Here is a 21,266-nt window from a genome sequence, read left to right as displayed (position 1 = left end):
TTGTTCAGTGGTTTTAGTGAATTGCTGATTCATGGCAGATTGGATAAAATTTGTCTTAGAGGTTTGATTTATATAAGGATCTAAAACTAAATTGTAGTCACCACCAAATATTACATATTCTGTGGATATGGACATTAGTTTAGTAGAGATAGCATGCCAAAAGACATTATCAGTTTTAGTAGGTGCATATATGTTAAACGGAGAGATAGGAACATTATTAATCCGAAGATAAGTGATCACCCATCTTCCTTCATCTTCTGTCTCTTGGGAGAGAAGAGTAACACAGTTTTTTTTTATGGCAAAGAATAATAGCTCCATTTCTTTTCCCTGAGCCCGAAGAAGGAAAAGTATTTCAGACACATTTATGCTTACGTTTTTGAACTTCTGAAGCAACCACACATGTTTCTTGTAAAAATGCTGTGTCTGCTTTAAGTTTAGATAAATGGGTGAGCAGTCATTTCATTTTAATAGGCAAACACAAACCTTTAACATACCAAGAGATAACACGTAATGTCATTTAACATCAAGCAATAATTGGTAAATGCAAATTACATTTTCAATGATGAATTGAGCATACAATATAACATGGAAAAACGCTCTCAGAAAAGAATGAAAGGTGATAAATAGTAGATGCAGTAGGAATATGCGAAAAGACATGACAGAGTAAAGTGGAAGAGAAAGAAGGAAAAGAGGAAAGAGAGAGGGTGATATAGTACATATAAAATGTAAACAAAATGACATGCCAAAAACACAAACGGAAGGTGAGGGTGGTGAAGCCACATCGGGAAGATGACACAACTGACTCAAACTCCAGGGTAGGTCTAGAAGGAGGTCAGACCATCCAAACAGAATAGGAATGACAGTGATCAAATATGAAGACTTTGCCTAACAAAAACAAAGATAATAACAATTGTTAGTCAGAACATCTATAAAGAGAAAAAAAGACAAACAGTTAATAGTTGTGATAACAGAACTTTGTTTATTGTTTGTAAAGGATTATCCAGTTGTAGAAAGTTTAGCAACTTCCATTTCTTCGTGTCTACAGTTGTCCAAAACAAATGTTGTAATAGAACAAGTTTGTTATAGGTCGTAGGCTTATTTTTGTAGGTTACTTTAAAAAGGCAAGGATTAAATAGTCTGAATCTAGCATTGAGGTTCCATAGCAGTGGTCACATGTCTAGAAATGTCTTTCTCTTATCTGCCACAGCTTTGGCATAGTCTAGAGTTAATAACAGTGTTGCCCCTTCCCATGATATTTGACCTTCTAGTTAAACTGCTTGTAAGGCTTTCAATAAATCAGTATATTCCAAAAAGTAGAGGATGACACCTCTTGGTTTCTGAGAGGAGGATGTAGTATGTGGGCAGTGACCTAGACTATGTGATAGTTGAATATTCAAAACTATTGTTTCAGGAAGACCAAGAGCTTTTGGGAGAAATGACTGAAGAAAGGAGATAGGGTTGGATCCTTCTAAACCTTCTGCTAAGCCGTAAATCTGCAGGTTATTTAGTCTGTTGTGGTTTTCAAGATCCTCAACTTGTTAATTAAGATGAGAGATTTCGGTTTGTTAAAGAGGAAGCTGTTGAGCAATAACCTGAATTGACTCCACCCTTTTGTTCCATTTGAGCAGCTTGTTGTCAGTGGTGGACCATTTGGCATAAAGGTTTTAAATGTGTCTGATTTTTGCTTCCACGTATGGTTTGAGAGCTCTGATGTCCTCTAGAAGTAGTTCCATGGAAATAGGTGGAGCAGATTTAGCAGGTGAAGGGAGGTCTTTTATTGAACCCTTTTGTTTGATGAAAGTGTTGATGAACCAATCTATTTAGTGGCATCTTTGGTATTTGGAAGCAAAATGTTTGACAATATTGCTCCTCAAGAGGAAGGCAGGATATCAAGCCCTGAATCCTCCGTATCTTTGTGTAGTAAAGAAAATGAATTAGAGTTCAACAAAACAGAGGATTTACTTTGGGGGTTGAAGAAGAGGAATTGTATCTAAAAGATCTTGTTTTCCTCATAAACACAAATAGCTGGATAGCAATAACTCCTTGGTTGGTTGGGGAATGTTTGCACAAAGATTGTGATGGTTAACAAGGTATTACGAGGCAAGGGGTTGTCATTCAAGGAGAAACTGCAGTACGAAAGGCAGCGTATGGAGGTATATAAAGTGACAAATTTCAAATTCTCTCAGTACCGCCTGTTTATTAAAACCAACTAAGTGGTGTAACAGAAGTCGCAAGATGAAAAGGATGACCTTCCTCATCCATGTATAATTTCATAAATGGAACAAACATATGATGCCACTACTTAGCATTATGAAATATCAAATTTAATCTTCTGTTTTATGCAGGTGAAATATATATAAACTGAAGATAGTGTTGTAAAAAAGCTAGTTATTCACCCTGCATGGCGATGGAAAGTAGAAAAAGCTGAGGTATTGTTGCCTTAGATATGTTACTATGAGTCATATTTTCAGCTTTAAGGGGATATTAATGATAATGTTGCCACCTTTGGAGAGAATGTCATGGTGCATAAAAATACTGTCAAAATATTCTCAGGAATATTTTTTAGGTGTCTTGGCTGTTGTTGTGCTGCCCGTAGTGCGTTGCACACTGTAATTTGAGAAAATTAAATGTGGGCAAAAACAAAATGTCAGATGCAATTCCAGTCAGGAGAACGTGCTGGCCTAAAGGTTGAAGAAAAGCAGTATTCACCGCTTATCAGGAAGAGATGGGGCCATTATTGAAGTCAGGAGACGTTCATGCACCAAATGTTCTTGTTCAGGAAGGTGCAAACATTGCAAACAGACCATAAGGGTCAATTTCAGACCGAGTACATCCAGATATCTTTAAAGATACTTATTCTGCAAGCTGCTTAGAGATGTAGCTGGAAGCTCACTCAACAAGCCCCTGCACATAGGTTCATTCTCACTTGAGCTAAAAGCCTTCTACATTAGACCACTTCCCAGGGAAAAACATGACCCATCCAACGCAGAAAACTACAGGTCTACAGGCCTATATCAAATGGAAAATTCATAGACAATATATTTGAAAGGGCAGTAATGCTCAACCATCAAAATTTACATGTGAAAATGCCTTAACACAGATTGCCTAAGGGGGTGTGGAGAAGTAGGGACCTTCTTGCATGTACTTTAGGGATGTCCTCAAATACAACACTACCTGAAGGCCACTGCAGAGGTTATGCAGGCAGAAACAGGGTTTCCATCCCAGTTACAGCTCAAGGGTGTGTGCTGGGCATTTGTGCAGAAGAACCACCTTCGCAGTACTGCAGATTTTATTTATCCCTGGGTCTGGTAGTGGCTAAAAGAAATCTAGCTCGTAACTGGGGTGGGGGAGGAACCGCCACAACTATGCGAGTGGCAGCAAAGTATGGATTGGTTCATAGCTGCTGAACGTACGATATACCAAAGTAGGGGGTGCCTCAAAAAGTGGAACAAGGTCTTGTCACCATGGAAAAGCTATTGAGGACGTGGAATAGAATCAGAAATGTTAAGACTCACTACGCGTATGGAGACTTAAGGTATACACACTTATCTGAATATAACAGTGTTTGAGAGTACTACCTACCTTCCACGGATATGGAAATGCTTGCTGATTCCCTGCCACGCAAAGTTGCTACATGCTTATTTGTATGTTTGTAATGAAAAACCAATAAAAAGATTTGTTAGAACCATTTAATATTTACAGAAGAAAATTACTTAATGTCAGACTGACAGTCCATCTTCAGACCAGGTAGAGGTAATGAGTCAGCAATCGTATCCATTTAGCATGCTCCAAAACTATTCTATCAGTTCTAGATTTATCAGCTGCATTTGGTACTGTCCATAACCACACACTATTACAAAGACTCCAGCTCTACGTGAAAATGTTCTAAAATGGATTGCTTCTTACATCAGAGTCAAAGGGCCTGATTACGATCTTGGCGGATGGAATACTCCGTCACAAACGTGGCGGATATCTAGCCTACCATTTTACAAGTTCCATAGGATATGAAGGAACTTGTAATACGGCAGACGGGATATCTGTCAGGTTTGTGACAGAGTATCCCATCCGCCAAGGTCGTAATCAGACCCAAAGTGTGGTTTACCTACTACCTTTCACATCAGCTCCTCATGCTCAGCACTGTGGCATCCCTCAAGGGTCCATCACATACCCTTATTCAACATTGAGTTAACCCTCTTTCCAAATATGATTAAATCATTCAACCTCACCAGCTACAAGTGTGCAGATGACATGCATATCATTCTAAAAATGGATGGTCCAGAAGACCTCTAAAACTTAGAGCTTGACAGCTGCCTTTGCACCATGAACATGTAGATGATCAGTAACTACCTAAAGCTCAACTCCACAATGCAGAGTCCGAGATCATGACCTGTGGACATTGGGAAGATACCAGCCTACCATGATATGGCTCAAGGAACCTGAGGCCCCTACTACATAATCAAGAGAAGTCTGGAACCTATGGGTGACCATGGAATCAGAACTATTGTAGACACCACATATCAAGAATATCACAAAGAGCCTTCTAAACAATGAAAACACAACACCCCCTTTTCCCATACCTTGGATACTACAAAAAGTACAAGCTATCCTCACTTATAATCTCCAATCTTAACTGTGCCAACAGCCTATATCCTGGCACACCCAGATTCATCATACATAAAATACAACTATTCCAAAATGCTGCTGGAAGGCTACTTCTCTGACTTCACCCAGGAGGACTCATGACTGCATCCCAGGGAAAAGGTCACTGTACCTACAATTGAGATTTTCCTAGCCTTGGTGTCTGAAAGGCTAGATTTTATTAAAGACACGGAGGCGAGTATTATGCAGTCTTTTCTTGCTTTAATTTTTAATAGCAGCCAAGTAAAAGGACTACAGTACCCAGAAAAAACACAAACTACAACAATGACATCATAGCTGAACAGCCAATAGGGTATCATACAGCAATACTAATATCTTAACTGCGAGCAACAAGACCTCTTTTCTTGATGCAAAACTAAAGAGGAGAAGTAACAAACAAAACGGCATAGAAAATAGAAACCAAAGTCACAATGTCCATGCAACAATCTCGAAAATGGCGAAAGCGGAGTGCCGTCTGGGAAGAATAGACGTTGAAGGGCGAATCCAAAATCGGTAGGAGTTGTTCGTGTGAATCATGACGAGCCAACGCTGGAAGAGGGAGTTGGCACTGAAACAAAGATAGAGGGCGGGTTAAAACAGTGGTGGGATAATACTCTCCTCCGTTTCTTTAATAAAATCTAGCCTTTCAGACACCAAGGCTAGGAAAATCTCAATTTTATTACAAGACTGGAGGCTCATATTATGCATGTTCAAAGCATAGCAATGACTGAATCTGAAACATGAGAAATCGGATTACAATAAAAAGTTCTAAACGTACTTTCATTCGACCAATCTGCAGACTTGAGAATATCCTGTAAAGAGGATCCTGCCCAAAAGGCGCGAGAGGCCATAGCACCGCTAGCCGAATGGGCCCCGAAGGAACCTATATCAATGCCAGCTAGGGACATGACCCATTTAACCCAACGAGCCAGAGTAGGGGAAGAAACAGGATTATGTGGTTTCTGGAAAGAAATAAGTAGTTGGGAGGCAGAGGATGATCTCAAATCTGCAGTACGAGTCACATAACTTTTCAAACAATTTCCAACACATAGTTTGGGTTGAGAGGGAAAAAATGGATAATTAACACAAGCTAAGTTAGTTTTTGTACGTCGCTTGACCTGGAAAGAAACACCAAGGGGGGAGAAGAAAAAGGAAGTAACATCCAATGCCTTAACGTCTGAGACACGTTTGATAGAGACTAGACATAAAAGCATGGTTAATTTGGCCGAAAGCTGTTTGAGAGAGAGCAAATCATTATCGGGCCAAGAGGTGAGAAATTGTAATACCAGATTAACGTCCCACATGACATTATATTTAAGAGACGGTGGAAAAACGTATCTTACTCCCTTTAATAATTGGCAGACGAGAGGATGTTCACCAATTGGCCTACCATCGACTCTTTGATGTTCAGCAGAGATGGCAGATCTGTAAATGTTAATAGTGAGATAGGCCTTACCTTGAGAGGATAAAGAAGCCAGGAAATTTATATCTAAAACTACATTAGCTGAAATGGGATCTGAATTTCTGTCCAAACACCAGCTGCTCCAAAGGGCCCATGCGGACTTGTAGGCTCTGGAGGTTCCAGGGACCCTGGCCTGCTGGATGAATTTAGCAGCATCTTCCGAAATTCCTGGGGTTCTCCAGGACGACCCGAAATTCTCCAGGCTATGAGGGACAGGGAGCCGCTGAGAACTAACTGATGTTGTTGGCCTTGGGGATCTAAGAGGAGGTCGGGAAAGTGAGGAAGCCAGACGGGTCGATCGATTGCCAACTCCAATAGAGTTGGGTACCACGGTTGGGTCTGCCAGAAAGGGGTTACGAGTACCAGAGTGAACAGTTGTCTGCGTACTTGAGCAAGAACCCGGGGAATGAACAGGAAGGGAGGAAATGCATAAAGAAGGGATGATGGCCAAGTCTGAAGGAAAGCATCCGTGGCTAGAGCCTGCGGATCTGGCCTCCAACTGAAATAGGAAGGAAGGTGAGAGTTGAGGCGAGAAGCGAAAAGATCTATGGACATTTCGCCAAAGATGGAAGTAAGATGCCTGAATATTGAAGGGTGCAATTGCCAATCGCTGGAATCTTGAAGATGTCTGGAATACCAATCCGCTACTGTATTCAGCCTGCCTGGCAGAAACACTGCCTTGACCGAGATCCGACGAGGAAGACAATACTCCCAAAGATGCTTCGCCAACGTGGAAAGAATCTTGGATTTGGTACCGCCTAGGTGGTTGATATACCTGAACGCGGACAAATTGTCCATCCTGAGGAGGATGTTGCAACTTACTCTGTTATTTGCAAAAGTGCGGATGGCAAAGGAACCTGCAAGCATCTCTAAACTGTTGATGTGCAAGAAGGACTCCTTCAGAGACCATGCGCCCGCAGTCGAGAACTGACCACATCTTGCGCCCCAACCAGTCCGACTTGCATCGGATTCTAATACAAGATCTGGGGCGGCAGAGAAGATAGTTCTGCTGTTCCAGGCATCTAGATGTGTCAACCACCACAGAAGTTCTTCCTTGGATTCGGCGTCTAGGACCAAGGGATCCGAATAAGCGAGACCCTTGTGAAGATGACGGATCTTGAGCCGCTGAAGGGCGCGATAATGTAAAGGACCTGGGAAGTTGGCTTGAATAGAGGAAGCCAAAAGTCCTACTAGACGTGCCAGAGTCATGAGGGAGGGATAGGGATTGACGAATCTCTTTCTTGATTAAGGATACTTTGTGTTGAGGGAGCTGCAGCACCGACAGAGTAGTGTCTATTAGAAAACCGAGAAACTCTAACTTTTGAGTCGGAATTAGGACCGACTTCTGAAATTTTATAAGAAAGCCTAGGCTGAGAAGAAGGCTCTGACAAAGTTGAAGATGGTCTAGAAGCAGACGTTTGTCCTGTGCCATCAACAGAAAGTTGTCTAAATAAAGGATTAGACGAACTCCGTGAGAACGGAGAAAGGCCGCGACGGGTTTGAGAATTTTGGTGAAACACCAAGGTGCGGAAGAAAGCCCGAAGGGAAGAACTCTGAATTGATAAAAGGAGTCTAGCCACTGGAATTGAAGGAATTTCCTGTGTGAGTGATGAATTGGCACTGTGAGGTAGGCATCCTGAAGGTCTAATCTGACCAGCCAATCGTGCTGAAGCAGAATGTCCCTGAGATGGAGAATAGTTTTCATCTTGAAGTGTCGATAAATGATAAAGTTGTTGAAAGCCTTTAGGTTCAACACCAAATGAAATTTCTGATTTTTCTTTTGGAGGAGGAAGATGGTGCTGAGGAACCCCGAAGGGTCGAACGGGACGGGTTCTATCGCACGCTTGGAAAGGAGAGAGTGGATTTCAACGCGCAGACGCTCGGTTTGATCTTGGGAAAAAACCAGGGGAAGAGAAACACAGGATTGAATTGGGGTTTGATAAAATTCTAACAGGTACCCTTGAATGGATTGAATTACCCAGGGATCTGAGGTGAGAGAAAACCATGAATTTAGAAACAGAGCCAGTCTGCCTCCTACTGGAGGAAGGCCAGAACTGGAAACACTTACCGGAGGTTTGGTCTCCCCTGTTGGCGTAGCCCCTGTGACGGTAGCCTCTTGATCGACGGGGATAGAATCTTGGTTTGTATCCCGTGTAGGTCTCAAGCTGGGATTGCTGATTGTAGGAGTCTCTGTTGGCGTATTGGCCTCTGATGGAGCGGCCGGCAAAGCGACTCCTGCCTTTGCCGGCCCTGGCAAAAACCCAAGATGAAAAGATCTTTTTCATAGAAAGTTGGGCCTTGTCCAGGGAGGCAAAGGTGGACACATATTTCCCCAAATCTTTGATGAAAGAGTCCCCGAATAATTGGCCCTTAGCCAACGAGTCATCATCCTTGGAGGCTAAAGAGGCCAGTTTAGGATCAATCTTTAATAGGAGACTTTTCCTCCTTTCAATAGATAGCTGAGTATTGGCATTCCCCAGCATGCAGATAGCGCGTTGCGCCCAGTTCGAAAGAACTTCAGGATCTATAGGACTGTTGTCCATTTTAGCCTCTTCCGCCAAGTCAAAAATTCTGGTGAGAGGGCCCACCAAATCCAGGAGCTTGTCCTGACAACCTGACCAAGCTCTATCGACGCCCTTCTTGGGATCTTTGCCAAATTTGGTGAAAAACATCAGCATGTTAGGATCAATAACCGGGGTTGAAGTCATGTTATCCGGTAGAGAGGGACGAGGACACTCAGACTTAAGCTTATTGCGAGTAGCTTTGTCGAGGGGATGGCGTAAAAAGAATGAAACATAATCAGCCACATGATCAGATGGGTACCACTCCTTTGAATTTGGATGAACCATGAAGGAAGGGTCGAATAAGGGTTCGCCAGCATGGTCAACCAAAACATGAGACACAGGGTGAACGTCACCACCGTCACTCGGAGAATTTTTACGCCTTTTCTCCAGAGGCCCACACAAAAATGGATCTGCAGATCCGTCCATATCATCATTATGACTGGAATCATCATCGTCATCATCAGTGTCTCTCAATTGTGTAACATGCACTGGAGAAGGAGGGGGACCCGATTTAGATACCTCTTGGGTGGAAGGACCAGAAGAAACGCCTTTGGACGGCACCAGGAGGGTGGCCGCACGTTTCTTGCCTTTGTTAACAGGCAACTTGGAAGAAGACGTAATTTTGGAAAAGGAGGCTTCTAAATTTTTTGTGATATCTGACATGGAAACAGCCACTGCCTGTTGAACAGAGTCCTTAATAAAGGATTTTACATTTTCTTGAAAGACTTGGGAATCTTCTTCCTCAGTCATAATGACAAAGCCAGTAAAATATACTAAAATAAGTATATAAAATAAGTATATAAAAAATAATAAACCTGAAATCTATAGGAAACTGGAGAAACAGGGGTTAAATGTGAAGAAAAAGGGAGGGAGTGGCTGAAGGGGCAGGAACCAGGAAATAGGGGCGGTTACTAAGATGAAAGCAGAACCTGAGAGGAGACCGAAAGCATCAGAGCGGCTGAAACGAGGTGCAGAGACCAGCCGGGAGAAAAACGAGCGAAAATACACTCGAAATGCCGGACGCGGTGCGGGCCCTGTCAAGAAGGTATGACAGGAATGCTAAGAATGCCTGCGCGTGCACGCGCGCGCCTACAACGGCCGAAAAACGACCATTGAAAGACGCGCTGCAGAGAAAATAGAAGATGCGCGTTTAAGCAGGAACACCAAACGCGCGTTTACACAGAAACATAGAGCAATGAGAAATAAGTGAAAACAGTTGGTATAACATAATACGGAGAAAATAATGGAGGTACTTATCTTGACTGCGCGCAGCAAGAAAAGAGGACTTGTTGCTCGCAGTTAAGATATTAGTATTGCTGTATGATACCCTATTGGCTGTTCAGCTATGATGTCATTGTTGTAGTTTGTGTTTTTTCTGGGTACTGTAGTCCTTTTACTTGGCTGCTATTAAAAATTAAAGCAAGAAAAGACTGCATAATATGAGCCTCCGGTCTTGTAATAAAATTTAAAATTAAGCAATACATACAAAACATGACATCACGCACCCGGCTTTCACAGTACAAGCCTCCAAACTCTAGAACTCACTATCAGCCAAAATTCGAAGCATTCAGGAGCATATACATTTCAGAAGACAGTTGAAAACATGGCTGTTTATGAGATATCTATATTACTTAACAACCCTTGGATAGAACCCCAAAAGAGAATTGCTCGTTCAAGTACAATCTGCGGTTTACATCCCACAGATATGGAGTGACCCATCTCACACACTACTTTCTAAACATAGATAAACTAAGAAGCGCTTATCTGTGGTTAACCTGTGTGTTATATATTAACATCAATTCACATATTACCTTTCTGGCCCTCACTAAAACTAACATCAACACTCAGCAGTCAGCAGCCAACCATTGTGGAATAGTCTTATGCTCACATTAAACTAATCTGCTACAGGCCTTGTCCACTACCTAGTACTTTACCAGCCATTAAACCAGACATCAACAACTGAATAGGCATGGGATAACTAAAAGATCTGTCAGATACTGTTGGCCAATCAGAGGTCTCTAATGTAGTCTACTACTGCAGGTCTCAACTAAAAACACAGTATGACCTCTTCTTTATATCTCACATTTTTACATCACAGAATGGCATTAAGAAATGGGATAGTATTTACAAAACCCATCCCAGTAGATTACCCCACTAGATTTCCCTCACCACTCCAGTCATACCTGCTCAAGTCCCAAAAAAAGGTAAACAAAAGATCAGCTTGGATAACCCAATGCAGTAACTATCTGAGTAGACTGTGATCATAAAATATATCGTAAAGTGACCTGCAGAGTTGCTCACAGCTGACAGCTAACTAAAAATCATAAACTGTGCGTCTATCTCTTACACCTCTTCATTCACTACACTGCTAACCACTACTTCCTATAACATGATAACCACACCTCGGCGGTTATTGTGCACAACAAGGGAATACTTCCCACATAGAAATACAAAAACAAAGACAGTACCCTTCCAGCCACACACACTGCAAGGCTCAGTTTACTGTTCAGGTAGAGAAGTGCTTGAGTGCTCCACTTAGGGGTAGTAAGTGATATGTAAATTCTGCACTGCAATACAATACAGTTGGTTGTAGCATACAAGCAGCAACGTAGTGCTACTGTAGAAAATGAACTAAAAACCCACATTACTCTTTATATCAAAAAGTTACATGCTCTCATTCAACAACATGCACTGTGCTGGACAGCACTACCATAACTGTGAAATGTTGATATGCACTAAATAATTTACACTTTATATCTGCAGGTGCTGTAGAAAACATAAGATAGGTGAAATTGAAGTAACTGAGAATACTCCTAGATCAGTCTACTTCGTCAGAATATAAGGAGCCAAGGTGGCTCGTTGGTTAAGGAAAAATTTGGGGTGGGGGGAATATTTGTTTAACGAGATTATCTTAGTGACAAGGGTTAAGAAATTGAAACATGACCTGCATAGCCCTTATTCAGATTGTATGGTCATACATTTTCGATCTCCAAAAGTAGTGTCTGCATTACTAACCAATCTAACTCATATGCAAGCTTTTACAATGGGTATACAAACTCTACCGTTAGGCTTTTTCTACAAGTCTTTAGGTCCTGTTTATAAGCCCTCAAGCCAGACACGGGGCGGGCCGGGAGGATCACTGAGAACCATTACTATTCCTACTCAAAATCGCTTCATGTCCCTTACAGATCTGGAGAACACAAATTGACAACTCTGGAGACAGGCACCTTCAATTCCTTGGAAGGGGGAGATTCAACAATGTGAATTAGACATTCAGAATAAAAGAAATGTTAATACCATGATAGCTAAGGTGGATGCTACGGAAGGTTTGAAGAATTTTCGGGGTACTATTTAGAGTTTTATCTTGGAATACAGCATTTTGCGGGGAAAGTTGAGTAACCCTGATTGGCTTACTTATGTTGCTGAACATGATTTGATTCTTTTACAGGAAACTGATGATAAACCCCTTTTATATCAATGGATTTCACATGTATTGCAGCTCAGCGGCCCCGTCGGTTAGGGGCAGTGGTAGAGGGGGGGCTGGCTGGTTTATGTTCTGTAAAATTTCCATTGCTAAAAGTAGCAGATTTGTAAATCTTCATCGTCCCAGATTTTGTAGTTGTCAGTCAAGGCATGTAGCAATTTGGTGATAGTTAATTACTATCACAATATTTTTGATAATAGTATGATGAGGTAGCGGAAGACTTAGATAAGTCTCTTTCAAAAATATTTTTTCAAACAAATAAACAGATTCAAATTTTATGGGCTTGGGGTTTTAATGTAAAACGTAGTGAATTTAGCCACAGCCCGGTATGCGCTTTTACTGCCCCAAATGGGGAACAAATCACGCACTTATCACGCACTTTGTGCATACTGCTTATGGGGAGACTCTAATTAAGATTCTGCTAAAATAAGATTTGCTTTTCGTTTTGTATTTACCGCCCTCTACACCCCCCAAACTTTTCATGGCCACAATGAGCCCAGCTCTATTGACCACGTTATTGTTATAGCTGATCTGGTCTCGCTAGTCAGGGATCGCTCAATTGCGAGAAATTGTAGGAGTGATCGTAGATCGTTAGTAATGGTGTTGGGAGTGGATCTTTAAAAACGTCCACTAAAAACGGAGGGCAGTTTAACTCTGGGGTAAGAAGGAAGTGGGAGAGGGTAAACGGTGAGAATCTTTTACTCCATTTGCTTAAAGAGGAGAGGTAGGCAATTTTCTTTTGTCTGTCCCCAGAAGCTGTGCCGGAACAAATCATCTCTGGGTTTTCCTCCATCTGTGTTAAAGTATCCATGTTATTAGTGCTAAAAGAATAATTTGGGGTGTGGGGAAATCGTGGTGGTAGCTGGTTTGATGAGACTTGCACTGCTGCGCACCAAAATTTGCAAAGAGCACTTAAGTCTTCTCCAAGGGATAAGGTACAGGTTTTGCTTGTAAGGAAATCATATAAGGAAACACTAGCTAAAAGGAAAGTGGATATTCAGAAAGAAATTTGGTATGACCTAGAAATGGTGTTAAATCAGAGGGATCGGTGCCGTTTTTGGGAAATAGTAAATTGTCCTTTGTTTTATTCCCTGAGTTCAGTTAAACTTGATCCCAGCAGAAACCTGGGTAGCGTCGCTATGTTAAATTATTTGGGTATGGGGATGGAGTGGGGTGAAATGGTATGAATGATCCTGGACTGGATATTGTAAAGTTGCTGGTGGCCGTGAGCAATACTATCGCCCTTGGGGAGGTAGAGCTTGCTGTGAAAAAAAAGCCCTTCCCATAAAGCACCAGCCCTAGATGGAGTGTCTATGGACCTCTCTAAGGCTGATATAGAATTATGGGCTCCCCTTGTCACAAATGTTGTTCGTGCTGCAGTGAGGGGATATTTTCCCCCTTATTGGAAAGAGTCTATATTTGTTCCCATTTTTAAAAAGAGTACTGACCGGGCAGTTATAGACTGATTTCTTTGTTGGACACTACTTCCAAACTTTTTGTCCAGGTTCTCCTTGCATGCCTAGAGGCATGGGCAGATTAAAATAACATTCTCTTGCCCACACAATATGGTTTCCGGCCAGGAGTAGGCACAGTAAAACAGAGTTTAAATTTGGCACTCCTGACAGGGAAAGTATGTTAATTCCCGGGGAGGGGCCTTAGATTTAGCATTTATGGACCTCTCCTTTGCATTTGATAAGGTCATCCATGCACAGTTGTGGTCCATATTGGATTCCATGCGGGGTAGAGCCATCTTTATTATATCTGCTGAAGGGAATTCATGCAAACAGCAATATTAGAGTTCGCTTTGGCACACACGTAGGATGCACTGACCCGATTAAATCAACTAGATGGGTCAGGCAGGGTTGCATTTTGGTCCCATTTCTCTTACTGTTATGTATCAGTGGACTGGATAGTTAATTAAGCAAGGGAAAGGACCTACCTGTGGAGTGAGGCATCAGGTTCCGTGTCTGCTTTATGCAGACAATGCGGTACTTATAGCTCAGACAGCAAACGGGCTACAACAAGTCCTGGAATCTTTGACTGAATTTATGAGAAATTTGGACCTTAAGGTAAATTTTGCAAAATCATTCAGGTGGAATATGGGTCCAAGAATGACCAAATCGAGGCTGCATGTGGTAGAAGGGGTGACCATTAACAGAGTTCTGAATAAGTATTTGGGTATTCTGTATGATGTTGTCCGAAACTGGTCACATCTACTCAAGACCAGGGTGCACCAATTCCAGGGTGCTGTGAAAGCAATTTTACACTTCACATCCAAGCTAGGTGTAAAATTGATTATAGAAACAATACTCTTAAACAAGAGCACATTTATCCCGGTGGGGCTCTACGGGCAGCTTACAGACCATCGAAAATAGATTTATCAGTCGTCCTTTTCACACACCCTCCCTTATTAGCTGCCTCCATTGGCCATCAGGAACTTGGCTTTCTGCTTTTTGACCATGTGATTCGATTGGCACCTTTACTTGTGTGGACCAAGGTTTGGTCCATTCCAGAAGCAGCCTTTTCTAGATTGATTCTGACAGATTGCCTTGGATTACTTGGTATGGAGAGAATCCCCTGGCTGAAGTACATTAAATATTCTCTGGCGGGAATAGGTTTGGGAAATTTGTTTGCTAACCCTACGATATGTACACCTTACTCTAAAGAGAGGGTTAAGACACTTTTCCAAGAAAGTGTACAAACTCAAAGATTCTCAAGAGAAATAAATATGTACCCGATAAGAGCCTATCAAGAGCTAGCCCCATCTGGTGGTTTAGAGCCGTATCTTGTTCTCATTAGGAACCTACATTACAGATTTTATTTGACCAGGTTTAGCTTGAGCACTGTTAATTTTCTGTGTGCTTTTCCCAAACCAGGAACCTGGTTTAAGTCATTTCCCAAATGTCCCTGTGACAGTTGTACTGTACAGAGCATCATGCGTTTTACTCTTTTGTGCCCATTACATACCAACCCAAGCAAGGTTTTTATTACCAGTGTTGAAAAAAGGAACATTAGGCAATTCCAAAATGCTCTTATTTTCCTGTAACAATTGGAACCGTATGTTTTGCAGTATTGAATTTCATAAGAACCGTCCTGGGCATTAGAGCCCGATATGCACTGTAATTATAAAAGTATTACTATATAGGGTCATTTGTGAAAATTGTGGTTATTCAGTAGCCCTATTCAAGTAACCATCGTTAAATAAGAAGTGATAACTTTAATTTCCAATGCGTGGGGTTTTATTGACATAACACTCCTGGAAAAGAGAATACTAATATCTTGCCTCTCTTTTAGGTCTATCATGACATTTTCATGCTTTTAGTATGTTTACCTTGTGTATGGCATAAATGCACTGTTTCTTACTAAATTTGTTATCTTTTTACTGATACTGTATTTTAACTGTGCTTTTATGGTCATACAGCGTAACTGAAATCAAGTTATTTGTGATTGATATATTATTGTTTCTTTCTCAGTTGAAGGAGCAGGGATGTTTACTCCACTATCAAATGCGATTCAGCACATATTTGCTCTGATCACTCACTATTTAATTTACTTTTTCCATTTGGATAACTGTACGTAAAGACCTCCCTCAAACTATTGCAATGAAACTCCTGGAAGTGTTTTCTTTTCCTGGATGCAGTGATTTATGGAAAGTTATGCTTGTTTTGTCGAAATCCCTTCTTATATTTTCACTAGTGCTAATCTCCCCACTCTTAAAGAATGCACTAAGAACCTTTTGTACAGGCTGTCATTAGAAACAGCTTAATGTTGACCACGTGCTATTTAATAAAGGTTGCTCAGTTAAGCAGCACTGCATCCGTTGTAGATCTAAGCAGTAGCACTTGAGATACCATAGTAAAACCCTTTTTTCTTCTTGTTGCTTCTACTCGAACTGGCTGTGTTGCTATCTTTGGAGAATGGCAAAACTAGGTATAATGACATAAAATAAGCACTCAAATTGGCCCATGGTTGCCAATTATAAATGGCGATTGGATAACCTGTGGTACTGTCTGTTTGTGTGTGCACCCTTTCTCTTGATTCCAAATGGGTTATATATTTATTACTGTCACATGGGGCTTGAGACAAACAATTACTTCCACAGTTAAATATAAGTAGTTAAAGGAAGAAGTGTTTTTTTTTGTAATCATTGTTATGTTTCCACTACATACTTTCCAGGAGTTGAACTAGCTTCCATTGGCAACCATATTGCTGAGCAAGGAAGATCGCAATAAAGCAAATAAAACTGAGTTCAGAATATCAGAACCATAACATATATACAAAGGGTTGTTTCTTCAAGGCTAAAACAATATTTAATTGTTTTAAACAGCTGATAGGAAGCAAACACAACTTGCATAAATTCCCAGTCAGAATGGCGAGAAAACCCCAGTAAATTCCGGAAAAATATTCTAAAATTTCCTCAAATAAAACCGTATGCTTTTTTACCAGTCCAGCGTAAGGGGAGGGAGCATAGAACATGGGACCCTTCGACCACAGAACGACTCCCAAAGGGTGCCCCACAAGCCTGCATTTCACCACAGAAGAGGACGAAACATCAAACAGCCTTAACAGCGACGCTTGTATATGTATCACAAAACAAAGTCACAAAGAAAGACCTGCCTCTTCAGGATCACCACTCCTGCCTGTACCCAGACACTCATGAGATGCCTTTGTGTGGAAGAAGAATAACCTTTGCAGTGTGCCTCACTGAGTTTTACAGGACATCACATTGATGCTTCATAAACTCAGGAATCGGTTTGTATTTATGCAGCAAGCTTCTAACCCAGCACAACATTTTAGTGGATATGCATTTAAACTCGCCACAAATCGAATGAATTCTCGGTAAGACACGCAGCTGATTCCAGAGCCAAATTCAGCAAATGTCAAGCACTTTACTGATGAAAGAATCCATAATAAATGCAAATCCCACAAGTCCATCAAATAATAGCACTGAAGCAGCGGTAAGGCTCACTGTCATGTTCTGTTTTGTTTGCATTAAGGCATAAAAAGCCTTCTTCATACACACTTTATCAAGGATGGGCAGGTAGCGATAGTATTGATGCTACTGGACTCATCACCCACATCTTACAACATTTTAATGCCATCGGCATGTTGGCCAGATGAATCCGTTGCACAGCAGACTATGTATAATGCTGTATGTACTTTCCCGTCAGTCATTGTTTGCTGTGCTAATATGGGATGTAATGTAGTTTTCTGACTAAGTGTGTTCAGGCTGTGTTTAAGACTCTGATTTTACCCATGCACAACTAGATAACTGTTCAGTGAATTCTCCTCTTCTTTGCGAGAGTCTTCATTTCATGAGAGTTACTTTATGTTTGCAAAACTGGCAACTATGTCTGATCTTAAGATTTTACTTTAATGTCCTGAGGAAGCTTATACTTGACCTTTCATCTGGAAAGTTGTGTTTGTATTACCCAAGCACCACCGTATTGATCTAGGACACAGAGTATTTGTCTAAACATACCTTAATTAAATGGCAGACAATTATGTTCATAGCCACCAACCACCTAGAGTTCATTAGTGGAAGCCCCCTCCTGGTGCCCCCCTTCCCGATGGGAGATGCCACAGTCTGTGACCATCCATCATTGTGTAACGTGCTGTCAGTGCCACTGGGTGGTGCTACAGATAACCTACTTACGTAGTGGTGGACCATATCTTTCCTTCCCTCCATGAATTGCACTGATTGCTGTGCTGTGAATGGTCATGTTGACACACATACACATGCAACATTAAAACAGAGCAGCAGTCTTCTAGCTCAGTGGTTCCCAACCTTTTAATTTCTATGGACTTTATCATTACTGGAACCCTGGGACCCCCACTGAATCATTATTAGAATCCGGGGACCCCCACTGAGTCATTACTGGGAGCCGAAGACCTAAACATTGTTGATGATTTGAAACACAAAAAAATACAGAAGTAAGTATTCATCAAACACATGCACAAATGATAACGCGTTATTTAATTTGCAAACAAATATAAGTTTAAAAAAAATGATAATTTCAATAAGAAGGTTGGAGCTTTTCTAAATTTAATTGGAGCCACACATCATCCATACTAGACTTTGTTTGATGCACCTGCACTGTTCCCATAAATCAATCTGAGGATACTAATTTAATTTTTAGCCTCCAGTTTCAAATTCCTTGACATTTACAGTGTGTTTTAAAATGTTAAATTGTACATGTAGCCACTTTATTTGTATGCACTTTATTAATCTATTAATATTATTTAATATTGTAAGCAGTGGCGGACCCCCAGGGGTCCCCAGACCACCGGTTGGGAACCACTGTTCTAGCTGATGCAGACATTGCCCCATTCCACAGTAATTTAATACTTCACTTTTGGGTTGCTCTTAGGCAGTGCGGTCTCTCAACATGTTGTAATCTAGATCTGTGGGCTTTAACAACTCCCATCTCACATCTTTCACTTTCATTCGTTCCTTGGCCTGCCTTTCAAACTTCCCTTGATTTCGTAGGTAAATGCTTCACATTTGTCAAGCCTTGGGGCTGCTTCAACTTTCAGACTGACCTTGTTACATACATGATTGCACGACTGGACATATAGCTTAGTGTGGTGCACTATTTTTTTCATTTGCTTCGCTGCTTTCTGCTGCGTGCTTGTATGTTGTTTCTTCCTCTTCCTTGTTTTGGGCTTGCCACTGTTTCTTTGTGCTGTCTGAGCGCTTTACCTGAGAACGTGAAGTTTCATATCGTTCAAACTCGATGGGAAGAGCGCTTTACACTACTACAAGAAGTTGCAGATAGCGTGACCTTCTACTTATTTTATTTTTTTAATTAAAACAGCATATTACTCTTGTCTCCCCTCCCTCATAACCTGAATGCACAGCGTAAAACTTTTCTCATAAAGGGTGCCGCGTTTCATTTATCTGATAGAGACTTCTAGTTGCAAATTCTTTACTTTAGAATTTTCTCCCAGTTGTCAGAATTGATCTGGAGATTTTTTCTTCGATCAATACCCTTGTGCATCGGTAGGTGGCGTCGGTCGGCTCCGCAGGCGTCATTGGTGTCGTAGTCACCGTGATGACGTCGGGAGTAGCACATAGATGCTGCCTCACTGCAGTTACCTCAGTTTCTTTTCATGACTTTCCACGCCAAAGTGCAGAGCCGTGAAGAACACTGAGATTGGTGCGCCAGAGCTAAGGCCCTGAATAGGGAAGCCCTGTCCCTAGAAATCAGTTCGCAAGCGGGGAGGATGTGTTCGGTCAGTAAGGAATCTGCAACTAGAATATGTCTCTACCAAATATTTTGTTACCGAAGGTAAATAACTTGTACTTCAGCACGTGCCTGAAAATCATAGGGGATGTGTTGAATTCAAAATTGCAGGGTCCAGTATCTTATGACCTAAAGAGCTCCCACAGGACACGTAGGGTCAGCCTGTGGTACTGCACCCTTCTCTGGCTTTGTGCACATTAGAACAGCAAATGTTGCAGACTTTTTTCAGCAAGCATAGTAGAAGTGTAAAAGCGTTAATGTAACCATGTTGTTCCTGCTTACATTTCACATGTTTCACTTAATTTTGCATTCTCTATAAGTTTTTGTTTTTTAAAGCATGTTGTTACTTATTTTGTTTTTTCAGCCAGGATATTACTCTTGTCTCCCCACCCTCATAACCTGAATGTACAGCGTCAAACTTTACTCAAAACAGGCACCGCGCTTCATCTTTCAGCAAAGCACCTGAAAGTCATTGATGATGTGTGGAAGTTAAGATTGCAGGGTGCAGTACCTTATGGGGCCAAAAGAGGACCAAAAGGACACCTGGTGGTACTGCACTCTTTCTATGCTTCGTGCTCATTACAACAGTAAATGTTCTATGAAAATATCATCACTCCACTGCATACAAATAAGAATTTAAAAAAAGCAATTTTCAACGCCAGAAGCTCAAACTTTCTCACATGCTATACCCATTGCATTGCAAATACTTGTTTGTTTTCTGGTATCTCATTTGTTCTTGTATTACTTTGGTAACGCTTACTTACATGGTGATTGGTTGGTTACTTCACTACAGAAATCATATTCATATAAATGAATCATATGTTACAGGGGATTCATAAAATCAACAGAAAGTTCCATTTCTGTTTTGTGTTAAGAATAGAGTACGAGACATTGGTGTCCTCCCTAACCAGGTTAGTTTAGTGGAATTAAAAAATTACCAAGTTTTGGCAAATCAGGAATAAACATTAAAACAGCCTGCTGCAACTTGCAGCGTCCTCACCAAAATAGACAGAAGTGTGAAAAACACGTGACTCCATAGCACTGTAAGCTACAAAAAATAGTTACAAAGTAAGTAACCTTTTTTCCTTTGTGTATGCAATGCCTCTGTGAGATAAAAAATGAATCTATGATGATTTGTCATTCTTGTGAGATGTAAAATAATCCCATACAAAACGGAATCCTGCACTTAACTTTCAATAGCATGAGGTGAGAGAACTACTCGTCTGGTTATATGCAAAGCCTACTCCTTGTATATTTTTAAACATTGATAACCAGAAGAGAACAGACTGTAAAAGATGTGGTGAAGTGTTAAGTTTTTTCCAGTTACCACTCTGCTTCCTGAAAGTTTTTCTGCAAAGTATTTTGTGATAAATAGTGTGCACTGTGTGCATCTCACATCAGTGTTATTTGTTTTACAGTTGGATACACTCCGAGAACAAAGAACAAAAAATGAAGAAGACCTGGCCCGCTCAAAAGAGTCCCTTGCATTGGAAGCTGTGAAACTGGAAGAGTTTAAGAAAGAAATGTAAGTGGAGATATTGGTTGTAAAATGTTGAATAATTTCTCAAATAATAGAAACAACAGCCAATATGTTGCGTTAACTCTGCTCTTTACAAAGCTCTCTCATTGACTCTTGAGTTCATTAGATAAACTTAGTGTTATTTGTTTTTATTACTTTAGGTGTGGCTGCATTTATTTTCAAATTGGTGTTTCTTTTTTTTTTGGTAAATCGATCTCAAAGACTGCCCTGATCCCCCTCTGCAAGTTCAATGAAAATCCTGTTGCTAATTTTGCTTCCCAATCGAAAACCGCTATTATCTCAGAATCTGATGGTTCACTGTTAGGTGCGTAAAATGCTCACACTCTTCATG

At 41.0% G+C, this 21,266-nt stretch overlaps 1 protein-coding gene across 14 annotated transcripts in view; it reads left to right on the top strand.

The window, feature by feature from the left end:
- The window catches only part of CLIP1 (CAP-Gly domain containing linker protein 1), a 543,241-nt gene that overhangs the window by 347,039 nt on the left and 174,936 nt on the right, over positions 1 to 21,266 (top strand). For all 14 annotated transcript variants that reach the window (XM_069214950.1, XM_069214948.1, XM_069214943.1 and 11 more), the window contains one exon: positions 20,814 to 20,920. In XM_069214950.1, the coding sequence (XP_069071051.1) occupies positions 20,814 to 20,920 (107 nt within the window). The remainder of the gene's footprint in view (positions 1 to 20,813; positions 20,921 to 21,266) is intronic.

The sequence above is a fragment of the Pleurodeles waltl genome, chromosome 11, assembly GCF_031143425.1.
Source record: "Pleurodeles waltl isolate 20211129_DDA chromosome 11, aPleWal1.hap1.20221129, whole genome shotgun sequence".
Taxonomy (NCBI): domain Eukaryota; kingdom Metazoa; phylum Chordata; class Amphibia; order Caudata; family Salamandridae; genus Pleurodeles; species Pleurodeles waltl.
This window is presented reverse-complemented; position numbering and strand designations above follow the sequence as displayed.